Source organism: Corvus kubaryi, unplaced genomic scaffold, assembly GCF_017639235.1.
Source record: "Corvus kubaryi isolate FWS band 111438036 unplaced genomic scaffold, C.kubaryi_AGA036_p1.0 37385, whole genome shotgun sequence".
NCBI classification, from domain to species: Eukaryota; Metazoa; Chordata; class Aves; order Passeriformes; family Corvidae; genus Corvus; species Corvus kubaryi.
Genome location: NW_024581127.1, coordinates 13370290 through 13387091, shown reverse-complemented (window position 1 = coordinate 13387091; position 16802 = coordinate 13370290). Strand labels below are relative to the sequence as shown.

The following is a 16802-nucleotide window of genomic DNA, read 5'->3' as shown; positions in this document are numbered from 1 at the left end:
CGCCCCCACCCCGGCCGGGCGCGCAGACCCCGCCCGCGCCGCGGGGCCGCCTCGGCAACCGCTGGGCGGCAAGATGGCGGATGAGCTGGAGCGGCTGCTGGACGAGGTGGAGAGTCGGCTGTGCCACCGGCGCGGCGGCGGCGAGGAGGAGCCCACGGCGGCTGAGGAGCGCAGGTTAGCGGTCCCGCCGCGGTCCCGGCGCCCTCACAACGCTCCCCGCCGAGCGAGGCGCCGCCTGGGTGGCGCGCAGCCCGTCCCCGCCTGGCCCGTGTGGCCACACGTCTCAGGAACCCAAAATACGCGGGTTCGGGAGCCGGAACCGGGCTGACGGTCGGCAAGTGTCACCTGCAGCCCTTGTTGTTTAAAGATCCAAATCGTGTGCCAGCGAGTTTAGTTACTTCAGAGAGTCTTTGTCTCCTGCGTGTACCGCAGCCTCGGATTAAATATGGCGTTAAAAGCTGCACTACTTTGCCTCTGAGTTAAGGTTGTGGGATTACTTTGCTCTGTAACTGACCTCATGAGAGCTCTCTGTATCTAACTCACCTCAAATATCTATAAATCTTGCGATTTAGAGCAGGAAGAACTTTAGCAATAGCATTATCAAAGCTTTTATTCTCTTGATACTTCAGTCATTTCATACACATCACAGAATATTCTCAGTTGGAAGGGACCCACAAGGATCATCAAGTCCAACTCTGTGCCCTGCCCAGGACACCCCAAGAGTCACTCCATGTGCTTCAGAGCATTGTCCAAACGCTTCTTGAGCTCTGTCAGGCTTGGTGCTGTGACCACTTCCCTGGGGAGCTGTTCCAGTGCCCAGTGACCCTCTGGGTGAAAAACCTTTTCCTGCTATCCAACCTAAACCTCCCCTGACACAGCTTCATGCTGTTCCTTCGGGTCTGTTTTTTCTGTTCATAATTTTTCTGTTCATGCTTTATTAACCATATCTACTACAGTAAGCACTTAACTTACACACTACACTTTGAGGTATCTGCCTCAAATTCCACAATTTTCAAAACAATGATGATAATACCAGCAAGTTTGGTGCCGACAGGGTCATTGCTGACAGTACTGCCAAGTGTTCAGTTTCTGACATCTGTTCCTGCCTTCAGGCTTCAGTCCCAGACATCAGGTTTCCATCCTGGCCCTCACTGGTGTCTTTGCTTGCCCTCAGGTTTCCAGCCTGGCCCTGACAGGCATCTTTGCCAGCCCTTGGGTTTCCATCCTGACTATCAGGTTTACATCCCAGCCCTCACAGACATCTCGGACTCCCTTTGGAAGGTCTGTGGACCAGAGAGGCTTGGCCAGATGTCTCCACAGGTGGGCTGCTGAGCACTTACACACAGTTCAGAGTCCAAGGAAAGGATCTTGAAGAATCCAATGACTAATGCAAGACCAGCAAGACCACTACCTTTGGCCACATTACTGGACTTCCACATTGTTTGCATAATGGTTAGATGAGCACTTAATTTTAGTCGATCTAACGACAATCTTGAAAAAAAAATCACAGTTTTCTTCTTTCTCAGGAGTAGATTTGTTCGTGATTGGTTAACACAGCAGTACTACAGGCCTCTCTTTCTTTGACAAAGAGCTAGCAAACAGAAGACTTGAGTGTTACTTGAGTGAAAGCAAAGTGCAGGTGGTCTTTCTAAATGCATCCAGTTCAGCAGGAATTCTCTTCAGAACCCCTGCAGTTGTATAACTTGAGTAGAGACCTTCCTCTGACCTTTTTGTGCTCCTGCTGCTGAAGCTAAATGTGAAAAATCAGGGTTGTCCAGTTAATTGCCCAGTAAGTGTAGCATGGGTTATACTGTCACAATTTTATTCAGGGTTGGAAGTGGTTGGAAATAAAAGAAGCAAGCAAAAATAAGACCTATGATGCGACAACTCAAGGTTATCCTGCAAGGTGTTATCCTGCAGTTTACATCTGTTCAGTCATTATTTGAATGGTGTACCTGAGATACTACAAAAATATTAGAGCGAAAAGGCTGTAATTGTTTATATTTTTTCATTCACAGTTCTTAGAATTGCTGTCGTCTTGCTACAAAGATGAAGGCTGGTTTATTTATTTTTCAGATCAGCTAAAGTGTTAATGAGTGCTGGCAGCAGCAAAGAAGATCTAGATGACATTATTGATGAAATCTGTAATGACAGCAGCTTTACCAAAACACCTCTGGTGAGTAGGGGTTTGGAGAAATTCAGAACAAGTCAGGTTCAACAATGGAAGTAAAAGCACCATAAGCTAAAACTTCTAAAGCAAAACATGAATGAAAACAAGCTGTAGAATAAACTTGGAAAATAAAGCAGAAAGGAAAATGCAGTAATCCTGTATTGAGGAACAGGAGAAATACAAAGAGATGTTCTTACCTACACAGTAACAGGCAATTAAACAAAATGCTAGTTCAAAATAGAGCATAGTGTCAATGCTCAGAATCACAGAATGGTCACAGTTGGAAAAGGGACCTCTAGAGACGATCTGGTCCAACCACCTGCTTAAGCAGGACTGCCTAGAGCCAGTTACCCAGGACGATGTCCAAATGGCTTTCGATTATCCCTGGGGATGTAGACTGCAGCCTCTCTAAGCAGCCTGTTGCAGTGTTTGACTACCCTCACAAGTCATAAAGATTTTTCATATGTTTAAGTGGAAATTGTGGTACTTCAGTTTGCATCCATTGCCTCTCCTGTCAGTGATCCCCACTGAGAAGAGTCTGGCTACGTCTTCTTTATTCTTCCCTGACATACCTTCGTAAGGTTCTCCTGACCATTGTTTTCTCTGGGCTAAACCATTCCAACTGTCTTAGCTTATACCTGGATGTCAGATGGTCTAAATCCTTAATGACCTTCATGGTCCTTTCCTGGGCCCACTCCATTATGTCCATGCCTCTTTTGTACTGGACGTTGTGCTCCAAACATGTCTGTGAGGTTGTATCTGGACTACCGTGTCCCGTTCTGGTCTCTCAAATACAAGAGAGAGGTGGAGCTACTGGAGAACCTCCAGCAAAGGCCCATGGAGATGGTTAAGAGACTGGAATGCCTGTCATATGAGGAGCAGCTGAGAGAGCTGGGACTGTTCAGTCTGGAGAAGAGAAGGCTCCAGGGGGATCTTATCAATGTGTGTAAATAACTATAGTTGTAGTAAAGAAGGGACCAGACTCTCCTTCGTAGTGCCTAGTGACAGGGCAAGAGACAATGGGCATACACTGAAACACACAAAATTCCATCTGTACACAAGAAAACACTTTGTCTAAACTGCAACGGTGGTCAAACACAGGGACAGACTTCACAGAGAGGTTGTGGAGTCTCAGTCTGTGGAGGTTTTCAAAATGCAGCCGGACACAGTCCCTGGCAAGCTGCTGAAACTGACCCTGCTTTGAGCTGGGGAAGGTCCCTTCCAGCTGAAATGATTCTGTGATTCTGTCTCATCAGTGCTGAGTAGAGAGGAGGGGTCACCTCCCTGGACGTGATGGCAACATCCCTCCTAATGTAGCCCAGGATACTGTTGGCCTTCTGTGCCGCAAGGGCACACTGCTGGCTCATGGTCCACTTGTTATCGACCAAATTTCCCACAGCCTTCTCTGCAAAGCCGCTTTCCGGCTGGTCAGCCCACGTGGTGTTCTGTGCATAAGGATTATTCCTCCCCTGGGGCGGGAGTTTGCATTTCACCTTAGCTGAACTTGAAGAGATTGCTTTCAGCCCATTTCTGTAAGTCATTTGAGGTCCCTCTTAATGGCAGTGCAGTCATCTGACACACCAACCACTGCTCCCCATTTTGTATCCTCTGCAAATGACTCCTCATTTCACAGCAGGAGATGGAGATGAAGCCACAAATTTACATTCTCAAGACAGTTACAATGACAGAAGGCATTGAAAATAGATATTCATTTGGGTATCAGCAGTAGTAAATGGTGTTACTTATACTTCATAACCTCCTGCAGATTCTCTTATTTTCATGAGTGACATGGTTTTTGTTTTGTTTGTCTTTCGTTTTTTACAGAGTGGCTAAATCTGAACCAACAAAAATACTTGTATACATCTGAGGGAGAGAGAATTATGTCAGTAAATTTGTATAATTTTATCATTTTATATCCCTAGAACTTCCCACTTAGGATCTAGAGTTCTAATATTCTAGAATTCAAATAAACTCTTCTGTGTACAGCAAATAAGAAACTTTTCAAAGACTATCTTTTTGAATAATCTGAGTTCTTGATGGGTTTTAATGAAACAAAAGCTAAAAGACATCGAGGGAGAGATTCCAAATTATAACTGGTTTTAAAAGCAGAATTATTAAAAGGAGGGCATGAAATACTAAGTCTTGATTGTAAAGTCTAAGCGATCATGTGGTGTGGAATTCCTTCAGCCAGAGCTGGAAATTCAGTATGGGAAGAGAAGCCTTGTTCCTCACTTACCTGTTACTTCAGAGCCTCATAAACTTGAACAAGAAATATCCTAGAGTCTTAGTCCCCGTCTTCTGTGACTCAGATTTTCTGGCTCCTGGTTATTAAGTAAAACAGAATATTGTGACTTTGCTGTAATGCTGCATTTTATTCTTGGATTGTTTTTAAACAGAATTTGAAGTCTAATTCTGCAAGTCTCACACCTGAGAGAAATAAAGTTGTTGTACCGGCATATAGGAAAAGGTAGGTGAAAAATATTCGGGCCTGTTGGACATTGCTTAATTATAACTTCTTATCAGTCTAATAATAGTGCTGCTGTTTAATCTGTGTTGACATTTCTTAAGAAAGATGCTGAGAAGAGAAACAGTCTTTGTAAAGAACAACAAAGATAAACAGGTAATTTCAAAGAATTGTTAATGTGTTTTCATTTGATCAAAATAATTTATTATAAATTTATTAATTATTTAAGCTATTGAACAACATCTTCCTTTGCCTTATGGACATATACATTTATCAAATGCTGCAATATATAGACCTTTGTGTATTTGGCATAGAGAGTGATTTTCATAAGAGTTTTTCTTTGAACACTTTGGTAATGGAAATTTTAATATTCTGTAGTTTAAAAGCATTTGGATGTTTTGCCTATATTTAATAAATATTTTTTTTAGAAATACCATGTGGTTAAACTAGGAGAAATGTTGTACTGCTTTCTCCAACCTGTTTTGCTATAATTTAATATTTTTTAATGAATCCATATAGATGCTGTCCAGTGTACCTGGGTGGAAGCCTTTCACCATCTGGGATAGGAACAAATATTTCAAAAAGGTAGGAAACCTGAAAAAATATGTGCTACTTGCTTTATCATTATTTTTATTCACAGCTGTGTTTCTGTGGTGGTACAAAATTCTGCATTTGAACAGGGCAGAACAGCCTTATAGTCATCTAAAGAAGTGGCTCCCTGTAACTGCAGTTAAAATCAACTGGTCCCTTCCAGTCCTCTGTTGTTGACCACTTGACCTTTTGTTTGTTTGAGGTATTCAAAGATGCTTGCAAATGAGACATGAAACCAAAAATCAGTAACAAGTAGTTAAGGAAATTGCTGCTGCATTGTTATTTTTCCCTGCCTCTCTTCATTTTTCTATGTGTTGCCAAGTATGTGACTTAAATCAGTGGGCTGGTTCATCCCAGAACCTGAACTGAAAATGGTCAGAGTGCTTTGCAATTGCAGGTGAATTTAGCAGAAGAGGCACTTTGAAAATTTATCCACAACATTCTATAGAACATTACTGCATTTCCATGTGGCATTTTTTGTAGTAAGTAATAATGTACTCAACACATATTTGGATGCTACCCATGTCCTGTACCAGTGAGGAAGACTAAAGAGAATATATCAAGTGAATATCAGTTTATTTCATGTGTTCAGTGAGGATAGGAACCTGTAAAAATAATACATGAACATATAATTAAATCACATACCATAATTCTGAACATGACAGAGATGTAAAAGCATTAAGATTAGGTGACATTGCTTCTGGTATTTCTGAGTGTGCTGTACTGCACACCAGGTATGATCCGTGTACATTGTATCAGTCAGCTTCTCTGATTGATTGTTCTTCTTTGTCCAGAACGTGTGATCAGCTACGTTGTACTGCTTGTGACTTCCGAGTGTCACTTTTCAATGACTACATCTGGGATCAGTCCTGTGATTATCTTTTTTTCAGGTGGGTCTGAGGTGGGTTTGGTATTAGTGTTGTGTTTCTGTGCTTTGGGGCTTGATATGAACAGGAAAGATGAAAAGCCCTTAGCACTGCTGTGTCACCTAAAAAGAAGCATGCATGCTACCTGTTTGGGATCAGGTGGGAAACTCTGTGGGGAGGGGAAGCAACATCTCCCAAAATTTGTTTCCATCCATTTCTGTCTCTTCTCCCATGACTCTCCCTCTGCTTTAAAAAGAATTCAAGTTTCATGGATCAAAAGGCCAGCTTGTTGCTAAAATAAGCAGGTAATCCATGTGATGGGTTGGCCTCTGCCAACCAGTGCAGGGTGTCTACAATGTCGACAACATGAATGCAGACTGTTCAGCATGTGCTTTGCACATCACTTTCAGTTATACAGACTGTGATGGTTTCAAGTCAGATGTTCTTTTTTCCTCTATCAAGTATGCTGTCATGTTCAGTGAAAATCAAATAGCTTCATTTCTTAACAGATTTCTTTCTTGAAAGAAAGGTTTGGTTAAATGGAGAGGTGGGATTTTTCTTTTCTGCTTATATTGTGATGTCTTTAATTCTTTAAATAGTTTTTGAAGACTTAAAATTAAGGAGTTCTTATTCCCAGTTTTTCTAAAGTTAATGCCAAGACTTAGTGAAATGTAGTTTAGTAGGCATGTTCCTAATACAGACATCAAATTTGGATTTCTCTTATTTTAGTACAGTCTCTGTGTGTGCCCGTTAACTGACGGAAGAGGTGGATGTGTTCAGAGATAGTGCTTGGACAGTGAGGAGTGTGACAGCCAGAGCAGAACAATAATGAAGACATCAGCTCCTTTTCCATTATTTTTCCTGTATTACATCTTTGGTTATTCCTGTATTTTTCTTCCTGTCTCAAAATTTCTATCTCTTTCTGAATACCATTATTTTTCCTATTATTTAAAGCAGCTTTAAAAATACCATGCTGCACTGGTCTCCTAAGATGAGTTTGGTAGTGGGAAAGGTGGATAAAAAAAAATAAAAGTGGGATTCTTTTGTTTACCCTAAGTCAAAATTATTTTGCTTCTCAGATCTTGAAATTAATAAATGAAACTGAAAAAAAACCCCACCCACATGAGCAGCATTAGTATCACATATTTGTAAAATTGATTAGAATACGTAATCTTTAGCAAGATACTTAGCTGTTTATTTTGACAAACCTGAATTTTAGAAAGCAAACTTTAAGATTAAACATTTTCCTTCCATCAATAGGTGCATGATCTCTTTTTCTAAAAGTTCTTCCTTTGACACTTGTTTTGGGTTTTCTTTATTTAGCTGGGCTTGTTAATGTTTTTTTGCAATTCAGTGTCCAGTAATTGATGGCCGGCAAGAGGTCATGAGAGCAAAGTTAGCTAAAATGCTACATTTTCACTTGGTTTTTTTGAAACAACTTGGTTTTGTCATAGCCATGCTGATTTTTCATTTGTTGTGGTTATTAGCTGCACAGGAATTATTTCTGGTTTGATGTACAGTCTTACGGCCATTTCATTTCAGTCCCTTTAACAATCATCCTGAGTAATAGTTCCTAATGAAAAGTTTAACTCTGTAATTTTACCCATTATGCATAGCAATTTTACAGTAAGTTTGATAAGATAAATACATTTTTGGATCGTTTTTTAACACAGGAATTAACTCTGCCTGGTTTTCTTCCCAACTCTTTTTCTGGAGGCTGACTGGAAGTCTCTAAACCCAACAGATAACGTTGTTTACAAAAACATCAATCTGCAGTCAATCTGGGAGCACAGCACTGAGACTGCTCTCGGGAAAGGATTGCATTCAAAACAGAATTCAAATATATCCCTAAATTCATCCATGACAGTGGCACTCTGAATTGTCCTTAAGATGTCTTCTGATTTGAAATGGCCTCGTGAATATTTTTTCTTAGGAAAAAAAAAAAAAAAAGCATGATCCTAAGCTGAATTCACTTCTTTGGCAGGAATAACATGCCTGAGCTTAGTAAACTAAGAGCAAAGATGATAAAGAAGAAAGGAGCACGTGCATATGCTTGTCAGTGCAGCTGGAGATCCATTGATGAATTAACTGACCTCCAAACAGAGCAGCAGCTTCGGTGGGTTTGTGGTAAACATGGAGAATGAAGTCTTCTTGTGTGGAAATGGGTCTTAAAATCAATTTGTTTCCTACCCAGTTTTCCGAGAACAGATGGAAAAATTGCAATATTTAGATCTAGAAATAGATTGAAACACCCAGATTTCAACCTGAAAACTTTTTTTTTTTTAATTTAATTTAACTGTCTGGCAAGCTGTGTGGGGATTTGAATTATTAGGAGAAACAACCAACTTGGAGGCTTTCTGGAAGCTAAATGAGGTGAAAGCTCATACAGTAGTGTTAAAGAAAAGAAGAGGAAGTAACAGACTTGGGCGTGGGCAAAGCACCTTGAGACGGTTCCTCACATCTAGCAGAGAGCCTTATTTCCCGTGTCTGCAGAATCTTGGACTCAAACTGGTGGACTGAGAAACAACTATGACACAGAAGTGTATGAATTCCTGCACAGAAGTGAATCCTGCTTTTCTGCTTTGCTCATAGCTGTTAATGAGAGCAAGTGGTTGTTCATCTCTTAAAAAATTACTATGGAATCAGCTCTTATCTTAAAGGTTTCAGGACACCCCAAAACTTTACTTCCTTTTACCCACCAATACCCAAAAACTGCAGGTGCTGAAAATTTTCTTCCAGTTCCTACTGCTTTCTTCAGAGCACTTGCTGCTGACTAAGGACTTCTACCACAGTGAGTTTCTTGAACTTCTCTTCAGCCCTCACTGCACAAGAGATGAGCAAGTTATTGTGCAATTATTAAATATGCAATTTTAAAGAGATTCTGAAGGGTATGTTACTCTTTTGTTGATATTTTCAAGGGAAAAAGGCTCAGGCTTTTAAGAGTGAGAAAATATATATCCTCAATGATGTTCAAATTAAGATTTTTTTTCAGTTTCACTTAGCTTTCACTTCAGCTTCTCTTTAAAATACTGTGTATTCAGAAAGTGTAACTGTCCTGTTTCAACACACTCCCTTCCCTCAGTAACACTGTTCCTTGAATTGTCTTGCTTACAGTCAATGTTGCTATAGTTTATGAGCTTTTTCTTTTCTTTATGTATAAATAACACAGAAGATAGATTTGAGTTTTATGCAGGGGGAGAGGGAGTAAAGAATAACCAGTCCTGTCATTTACTACACTGAAAGGTGTCTCAAAATGGGACATCTGTCAGTATTTTTGCTGTGCAGCACGTGTGTCTGTACAGATAAATTCAGAATTACTTACTTTGGGCAATTCTAGCTGTACAGAGCCATTTCCCTTTCTCTGAAGTTTTGCTCATGGTTCTAATCTGTCCATTTATTCTCTTTCTGAGCTTTTCCAAAACAATTGCATGGTCTTTCTTGTAGAGGTGATTCCTGTGTCTGTCGCCCTCTGAAAGAGCAGATCTCAGTAGTGACCAGAGGCGTCACGTACTCTGCACCCTGCTTACCTTGTTCTCCCGTGAGTGCTTGTTTTAGAACCTGCAGAGGCCCAGCAGTGTGCCTGGAAAGCCTGGCAGTGCTTCTTCAGTGCTCCAGACTTCACCTTCCAGTGCCCCATGCAGCCTTGCTGTAGAGTCAGAGGTGAGTTGGCTTTGGAGAGGTACTGCTTGGCATGATGGTACAGACATATTTAGGGTCATGTATTGTTTTCAGTGAATTTAGTATTTCAGGCTGAAGTTTCAACTGCTGGAGTCCAAAACTGCAGGTTCAGGACCAGAGACCAGTTGGCTAATGCTCAGTCAGCTCCTGGAAGAGCTCTGCTTGCCTTTCTGTCCTTTGTGAAGATGTAGCCCTGGTCTGGGCTGTACACAGTGAGTGTTCCCGGGTTTTCTTCAGATGGGCCCAAGCGACTTTCATGCCTAGAGAGCATCAGTGTTTAAGAGAAGAGTGCCTAAGAGAAGAACCCAACGGAAGGCAACAAGCTCTGGGGAAGAAGAAATCTGCTTTCCATTCTTAAAGAATGCATTTCAAAAACGCTGAGTTGACTTGGCTCGTCTGTTCCAAGGCTATTTGGAACTCATGACCAAGTAGTTCCACAGGGTGTCTTTTGGCTAGAGTTGTACTGGAACTTGTGCCACAGCATAGAAACAAGCTGGGCTTGCAACTTGTGAGCAGGAAATGGGGAAAATCCTAATTCCCATCTCAGTTCATGAGACCAAGTCTTATGCGACTTGGAAAAGGAGCGTGTCTCCTGTATGCTGAACATTCCCCTGAAATAATCAGGTTTATTCAAGTGTAGTTAACTTGCTTCTGGCCTTGGTTAGAGTGGTGGGATATGACAGCTTTTTGTCCAAGAGAAGTTGCAGACAGATACAGAAATAGTGCTTCTTGTATGGGTTTTCAGAATTTAGCATATTTCTAGATTTGAGAATAATTGCTATGTCATTAGATACAATTATTTTGTTGGAAGGAGGAGCAGCATTAAGATCTGATTTCCTTTCTTTTGCTTTCTTCAGTTCCATGTTACAAACCACTCCAAAGTCCTTGGATGAAAAGAATGTAAAGAAAGGTAAAACTAGGGCTTGAATGTTCGTTTGATGAAGGTACTGTCAGATTGTACAAGGTTTTCACGATGTAGCCCAGACCCTAAGTGATATTTCTGTGTCAGTTATCTGAGATAGCAGGGATTATGTAGAGAATTCTGTTTAAGAATATGTAAAGAATTCTGTTTAAGAATGCAATTCAGCTGTTGTCAAATGGAAGTCACTGGAGAACAGTGTTGCTAAGTATAAATGTGACCCTTGTTTTCCTCCAATTTTTTGCTTTGGAATAATTATACAATTTCCATTTGTGAAATGGGCAGGGTGAAAATTTGAGACTTTTATTTTGCTTACTGATACACTTGGAAATTTTCTAGCCTGTCCCATTAGTCTGCAGCAGGTCCCTCAAAAAAAATAAAAGCAATGAAGGATGGCAAAATGAGATTCCATCAAATTTTAATGTGCTGCTCTAACTTTCACTTGTTTTACCTGCAAACTATGGAGGGTGAATATAGCTCAGAAGAGTCATTATTAAGAATCTTGACCCGCCATTAAATTTAACTTACAGAAGCATAATAACATCACTTACTGCAAACTTTGCAATATCAAATAAAGACCTTTTTTCCCCAAACACTTATTTTAGTTTTGTACTGAAGTTATTCTGCAAATACTGCCACTTGCTGAAAGACTGCCACTTCTCTTGTTTCCTGACATGTGAGTCTTTGGGTCATGTAACCAGCACACGTGGTAGTCACACAATACAAGAAGTGCTATGTTGGGAGCTGCATACGCAAATTTTTCTTCCTGCCAGGCTCTTTTTTCAGAAAAGCTGACGTTCTGTCTGTGGTGTGACACCCGATAACCACAGACAGGTGGCAGGTGGAGTAAAGGAACGTCAGGTGCTGCTCATTTGTGAGGGCCACATCTGATGCCTAGGGTTTGGCATGTGTGCTTTGAGAAAGTTTTTCAAATGTCAGCACTTAATAAAATGAAAAGTTGGAACAAATCTGAATTGTGTGTTGTGTGAATTCTATTGTATTATTCCTATCCAAGAGAAGCCAGGAGGGTTATGACATGTCCTTCATACAAAAGCATTGTCCAGCTCATGAGAAGCAATAAGTACTGTTGTGTGTGTTTTCTCACATCAGTGGGGATGCAGCAAATAGAGGAGAATTAATAAGCTTTAACATTCTTTACCAGCTAACATGACGAGAGCACATGAAATTATAGAGAGCTCATAAAGGTGGAGGCAGGGTGTGCAGGGTGGCATATAACAACTTGCAGAGTGGGGTGCTGGTAGCCTGGTGTATCAGTCACACATTTGCTGTGGTCCACGTGCCCTGGGTCTTGCTGTAGAAAATCATTCCTAGTACCAGGGAGGAGTTGCTCTGTATATGGGAGTTGGAACTTGTTTCTCCACCATCAAGAAATGCTGTGTGGCTTACATTAGAGTAACAAACATAAATACTTCCTGTACCTCATTCTGAATTTGGATTCCAGGCATTGGTGCTATTCAGGCAATAATTATTTCCCTAACTTAATTGCCAGTGTGGACACGGTGAAGGTACTCAGAAACCACGTGCTGCCTCAGGAGTACTCCTGACTTATTTAGGACTTGAAGTGTCACAGTGGTGTTTCTGTGTGTTTCATTCAGTTTGATAACTTCTTTTTCTGTGGAGTTAGATGTGCTTTAGAAGTGCGTGATCAGGGTTAGTATGTGATTATACAGTCCAGTCTGCAGAGGGCAGAGCAGCACCGCTGAGTGTTGCAGTTCAGGCTTCTGCTTCACTAATAGAAGCTCATACTTCTATTTTTTTCTGTAATAATGGTTTACATTCAACGGACTGAGGCTTCTTGCATTTGTCTCCTACTAGTGTCATTATCAGTGTGGTAGCCAGATCTGTAGCAATTGGATTTGATTTTTGTGTGAATTTATCCAAACGGTCTTCAAGTGATCCTTGCCCAATACTGAAGTAGATTAACTTTTTAACTGTCATCTAAAGAAGCATAAAAAACTCTGTGTGTACATATCTAGGTATATTTGTGTATGTTTATCCTCTAATAACATCAGTAGAAAACCTGAATTGCCTCATGATTTTTTTCACCCTCCCCAAATTAATTTTTCCCTGAAAATGCTAAATAATTTTGGGAAGTAGAGGTTCCATATGTTAGGATCTTCTAATGTTCAATACAATATTTATATAGCACATCACCCAAGGTGAGAGCTCTTTAAAAGGAAATAGTAAAAGTCCAAAATTTAGAAATGCAGAAAAACCCCAGTTGTTCCTGTCTATGTAGGAAAGTAACATAGACCAGAAATGCTGCAGAGCAGTCTGAGATACAGCATGGGAATCATCCAAAGACCTACATCCTGCAGTCCATCATCCATGAGCCACGGCTGAGGTTAGTGCAGTCTCACTCTCTGAACTCACTTCTGGTTCTTTGGGAATCCAGACAGTTTGAGTGTACAAAGCAGATTTAAAGTGGATAGAAGTAAATATTATTTCCAATAACCAGTTAGGTTGTGTCTGTTTCTGCAGAAGTGACAAGGTGCTTTTAACTAGAAGCACAAACATATCTAAACCATTAAACTAAAGTTTGCTTATTTTACTGGTAAAATAGGGAGTATCATCTAAATTTAGCCTAGTTACACCATAGGTGAGTGATCTCTGTAACAATTCATTCTTTGCTTATTTGATTTCTTCTAATAGGAGAAACAATTGAAATAAAAGTTTAATTGAGCAGAAAGGAACAAGCAAGGCTGAGTAGCACACTGTGAAAGGTTTCATATAGAAAAGTTTTGTTAAAACATTTTTTCAGGTAAGAACTAAGCCATTGGTTTTTGTTTGCTTCTAAACTAAAGACACACTAAGTGAAAGAAATAAAAATAGCATGCTGCAGGGAGAAGTTCAAATGTCCACTATTTGCCAAAAGCAAGGACAAAACTTCACGAGAGGTGTCCTTTCTAGGGATCTTTATGATTGCAGTTCCACAGGCTGGCCCAGAAGATGGGGGTGAATCCATCCAGCCCATTCCCTGCTTCAGCATTTCCTGCAGTATTTTGAAACCTGTCTCCTGTTGACAGGTTCTAGAGGTAACACCTAACATAGATATTATATTTAGATATAAGAGCTAAGATATTCAGGGCTTGTAAAACCCTCTTAGACAGTTGTTTATAACTGCTACTCAGATAGAAGCAAAAAGATTCTGAAGTTGTTCAAGAGAGTTTAGTGAAACTGAAACCCTTGCAGCTTCAGAACTTTTTGCTAAAGAACTGGGAGGCAGAGAGGAGGAAAGACATTTTCACAGCGGTCAAACCAGCACATAATATTTTAGCTCCTTAGTACCTTAAATTCCTCTGCTTAGAAAATGTGATTGCCTGCAGAGGGGAAAAAAACGTTCACTCTTGAATGGTGATAACGTATTTATAAAGTATCCATAGAATTTTTCAGTCTCTATTTAAAGGCAAGCCATATGGCCTTACTCTAAGACATTGCAGTAGATGTCATAGTGAGCATACGTGTTTCAGCTAGGAGCTTTGGGATAGGCAGCAAGCTGAGTGTGCTCGGAATTCCGTGTCCTGACCGCCCTGATGTAAACAGCATTCACAGGAAGGGGGAAGCAGCTACCAGAGACAGGAAGGTTGAATTTAGCATCAAACTCCTTATCTAGGCAGAGCGGGCTGCTCAGGATGCTGATAAGAAAAAGTGTATAAATTGCTACAGCAGCCTGTGATAGCTGCCTGGCCCTTCCTGGGGAGCCCATTCTCATCAATGTAATCAGAGTACAATCTTAAACATGCAGAGGGGTTTAGGAAAAGATTATACCTGGGGGCCACTTATCCAAAATAGTGCTTCATGTATTACAGTCTCATTCAGTCTGAGTTACTGTCACTTGCAGGAAGATTAATCTGCGTGCTGAAGTAGGAGGATGTGTGTCTTTAAAAATAAAAACTTTGTCACAGTAAGAGATATTATTAGTCTTACTAGCCATAAAGCAATATAAGCCTTTCCTGAATCTGAGTATGCACTGCAATATCTGGTTTCATTTTTAGATTACAGATTTTTATATCAGTGCTGGCGCAGCTCTGGTTCCACCTCTTCGGAGATAAAAGCTGTTGCTGCATTGTCTTAAGTGCTTTGGATCAGGGAGATGTTTTGTTTACAAGTGGCGGATACGTGGCTTCGAAACATTATTTGCAGTGTAATCAGTTGCTTGTTAACGTATGATGTCAATTTTCCTTTTGATTTATGTGTGTGTATATTTTGGGAAATCCATCTGCCCTGAGCCTACAGCATGGCAAAGCACCATTCCATCAATATGTGCTCCTCAGTGGCTGAAGTGACGCAAAATCCTAGGATCCTCCACACTGATTTTTCTATGAATGATGAGTCTCATTTCTCATGTCTTCCCCAAAGTATACTGAGAAATTATTTTGCCTAAGATTGAGACCTGGAAGCAGTTTAAAGCAGTCTTTTAGCTGCATCTTCACACATATGTCTGAAACATCTTTCCCTTTCCCCTTCCTCCATGCTAGATTTATATTTAGTTCAGTCCCAGTGAGGAAGGCTAGAAACAAACTGTGAAAAAGGAGAGTGGTATAAAAGAGTCTGCCCATGTCCTGAACAACGATAAAGCAATCTGTCCTGGGTCGTTGCAAAGATAACACTCTGGATATGAATTGCTAAAATAATTCAAGTCAAGAAGATATTGGGGTCCATCTGTTCTGCTCGCTGAACTTGGGTACCACAACATCACCAGTCTCCTGAGCACAGGAGGACACGGTGACACAGCTGTTAGCACTCTTAGCACCAGACTATCCAGCCAGGTGCTCCACACCAGGATTGCTAGAGTAAGCTAAAATCTTTAATTGTTATAGTTTTGCAGAAGAGTTTTTCCCCGTGGTATATTGCAAATTCTTCCTGGAGAACATTACTTCTTTATAAAGTATATGTTTGTAAACTGGATCATTTCCAGATGTCAAATCATTTGGCTGACCTTGCAATAACAATTTTCTACTCCGAGTTCTCAGCCAGTGCTGGGCATGTGGTTACCTTGGGTATTTTCAGGATCCATCATAAGGCAAATGACACCTTTAAATATGGGAAAAACAAACAGCCTAATGGGCACCTCGTGGCAGAGAGCACCTCATCAGGTTTGTCCCAACACATTCTCATGTCATTGTTCAACAGGGTAACAGGCCATAAAAGAATGAAGCAGCTACTTTCCTTTTCTGTCAGATGTTGCAAGTTACTCATATTTCCTGTCCTGCTATTTAAAGGACTAAGGGCTGAAAATGAGAGTTCATTAACTTGTCTGAAATTAAATATTTTCCTTTTTCTACAGCCATGCTCAAATGAATGACAGTAACATAGGGCTGGAAGGCATCACCTTCTGCCTTGAGACAGGACTACCCCTACAGGAAGCTAAGGCTAAACCCAGGTGCAGGTTGCCACCAGAAATCCCCCTCCAATCTGCAGGGGAGCAGGCTATAGTATATATCAAAGAAAGTGACACCGCGTGTTTCCATGCCAGCTGCCCAGTGAGTCCCAGGAGGAACGGAAGGAACACCCTTCTCTCCCTGCAGACTGATGGGTTGGGCTGTGTCTTAGCCAAAACCAGAAATACGTGGGAGAACATGGGAGAACGCGGGAGTATTGCGATACGCTAACATCACAGTGGGATTTAGGCACTTGGTGGTAGTTTTGACAGTCTTACTTTAACTGAACACATTCACACTTCAAACATTTTGAAATAAAACATTGCTTCCCACACTTTTTTTTGGTTCCTGTTGGCTGTTGTTTTCTTTACAGACTTGGAACTATGCTTATTCATCCTTCAGAAAAATCCTTATCTCTGTCTGCATGGCCTGGGAAAAGCTCAGGGCACGCTTGCAATGCAAACTTTGAGGAAGTAAATTTAGTTTCTCAATGAATCTAGCCAATTCAACTGCCGTGTTTGACAGCCATCCTCCTAAACTTTTGATGGAGACTGAGCTCTTCTCTGGATCGTGCAGTCTAGAGTTGTGGGTCCTGATATAGCCTTGGGCTCCAGAAGGTCACAGGCCTCATCTAAGAGGCCCAAGAAGGGTAACTAAGAAAAGCAGTTCTGTTGTCAGCAGCCATAAATTTTGTGTGCTGGAAACTGTATTG

General features: G+C 40.9%; 1 protein-coding gene across 1 annotated transcript; it reads left to right on the top strand.

Annotated features, from left to right (window-relative positions):
- Positions 1–32: 32 nt before the first annotated feature.
- CFAP418 (cilia and flagella associated protein 418) lies at positions 33–11662 on the top strand. Its single transcript, XM_042036021.1, has 6 exons — positions 33–174; positions 2077–2176; positions 4567–4637; positions 5154–5219; positions 6020–6115; positions 8076–11662. Exons 1-6 carry the CDS (start codon positions 74–76, stop codon positions 8233–8235), a joined length of 594 nt encoding a protein of 197 aa, XP_041891955.1. The 5' UTR covers positions 33–73; the 3' UTR covers positions 8236–11662.
- The last annotated feature ends 5140 nt before the right edge of the window (positions 11663–16802 follow it).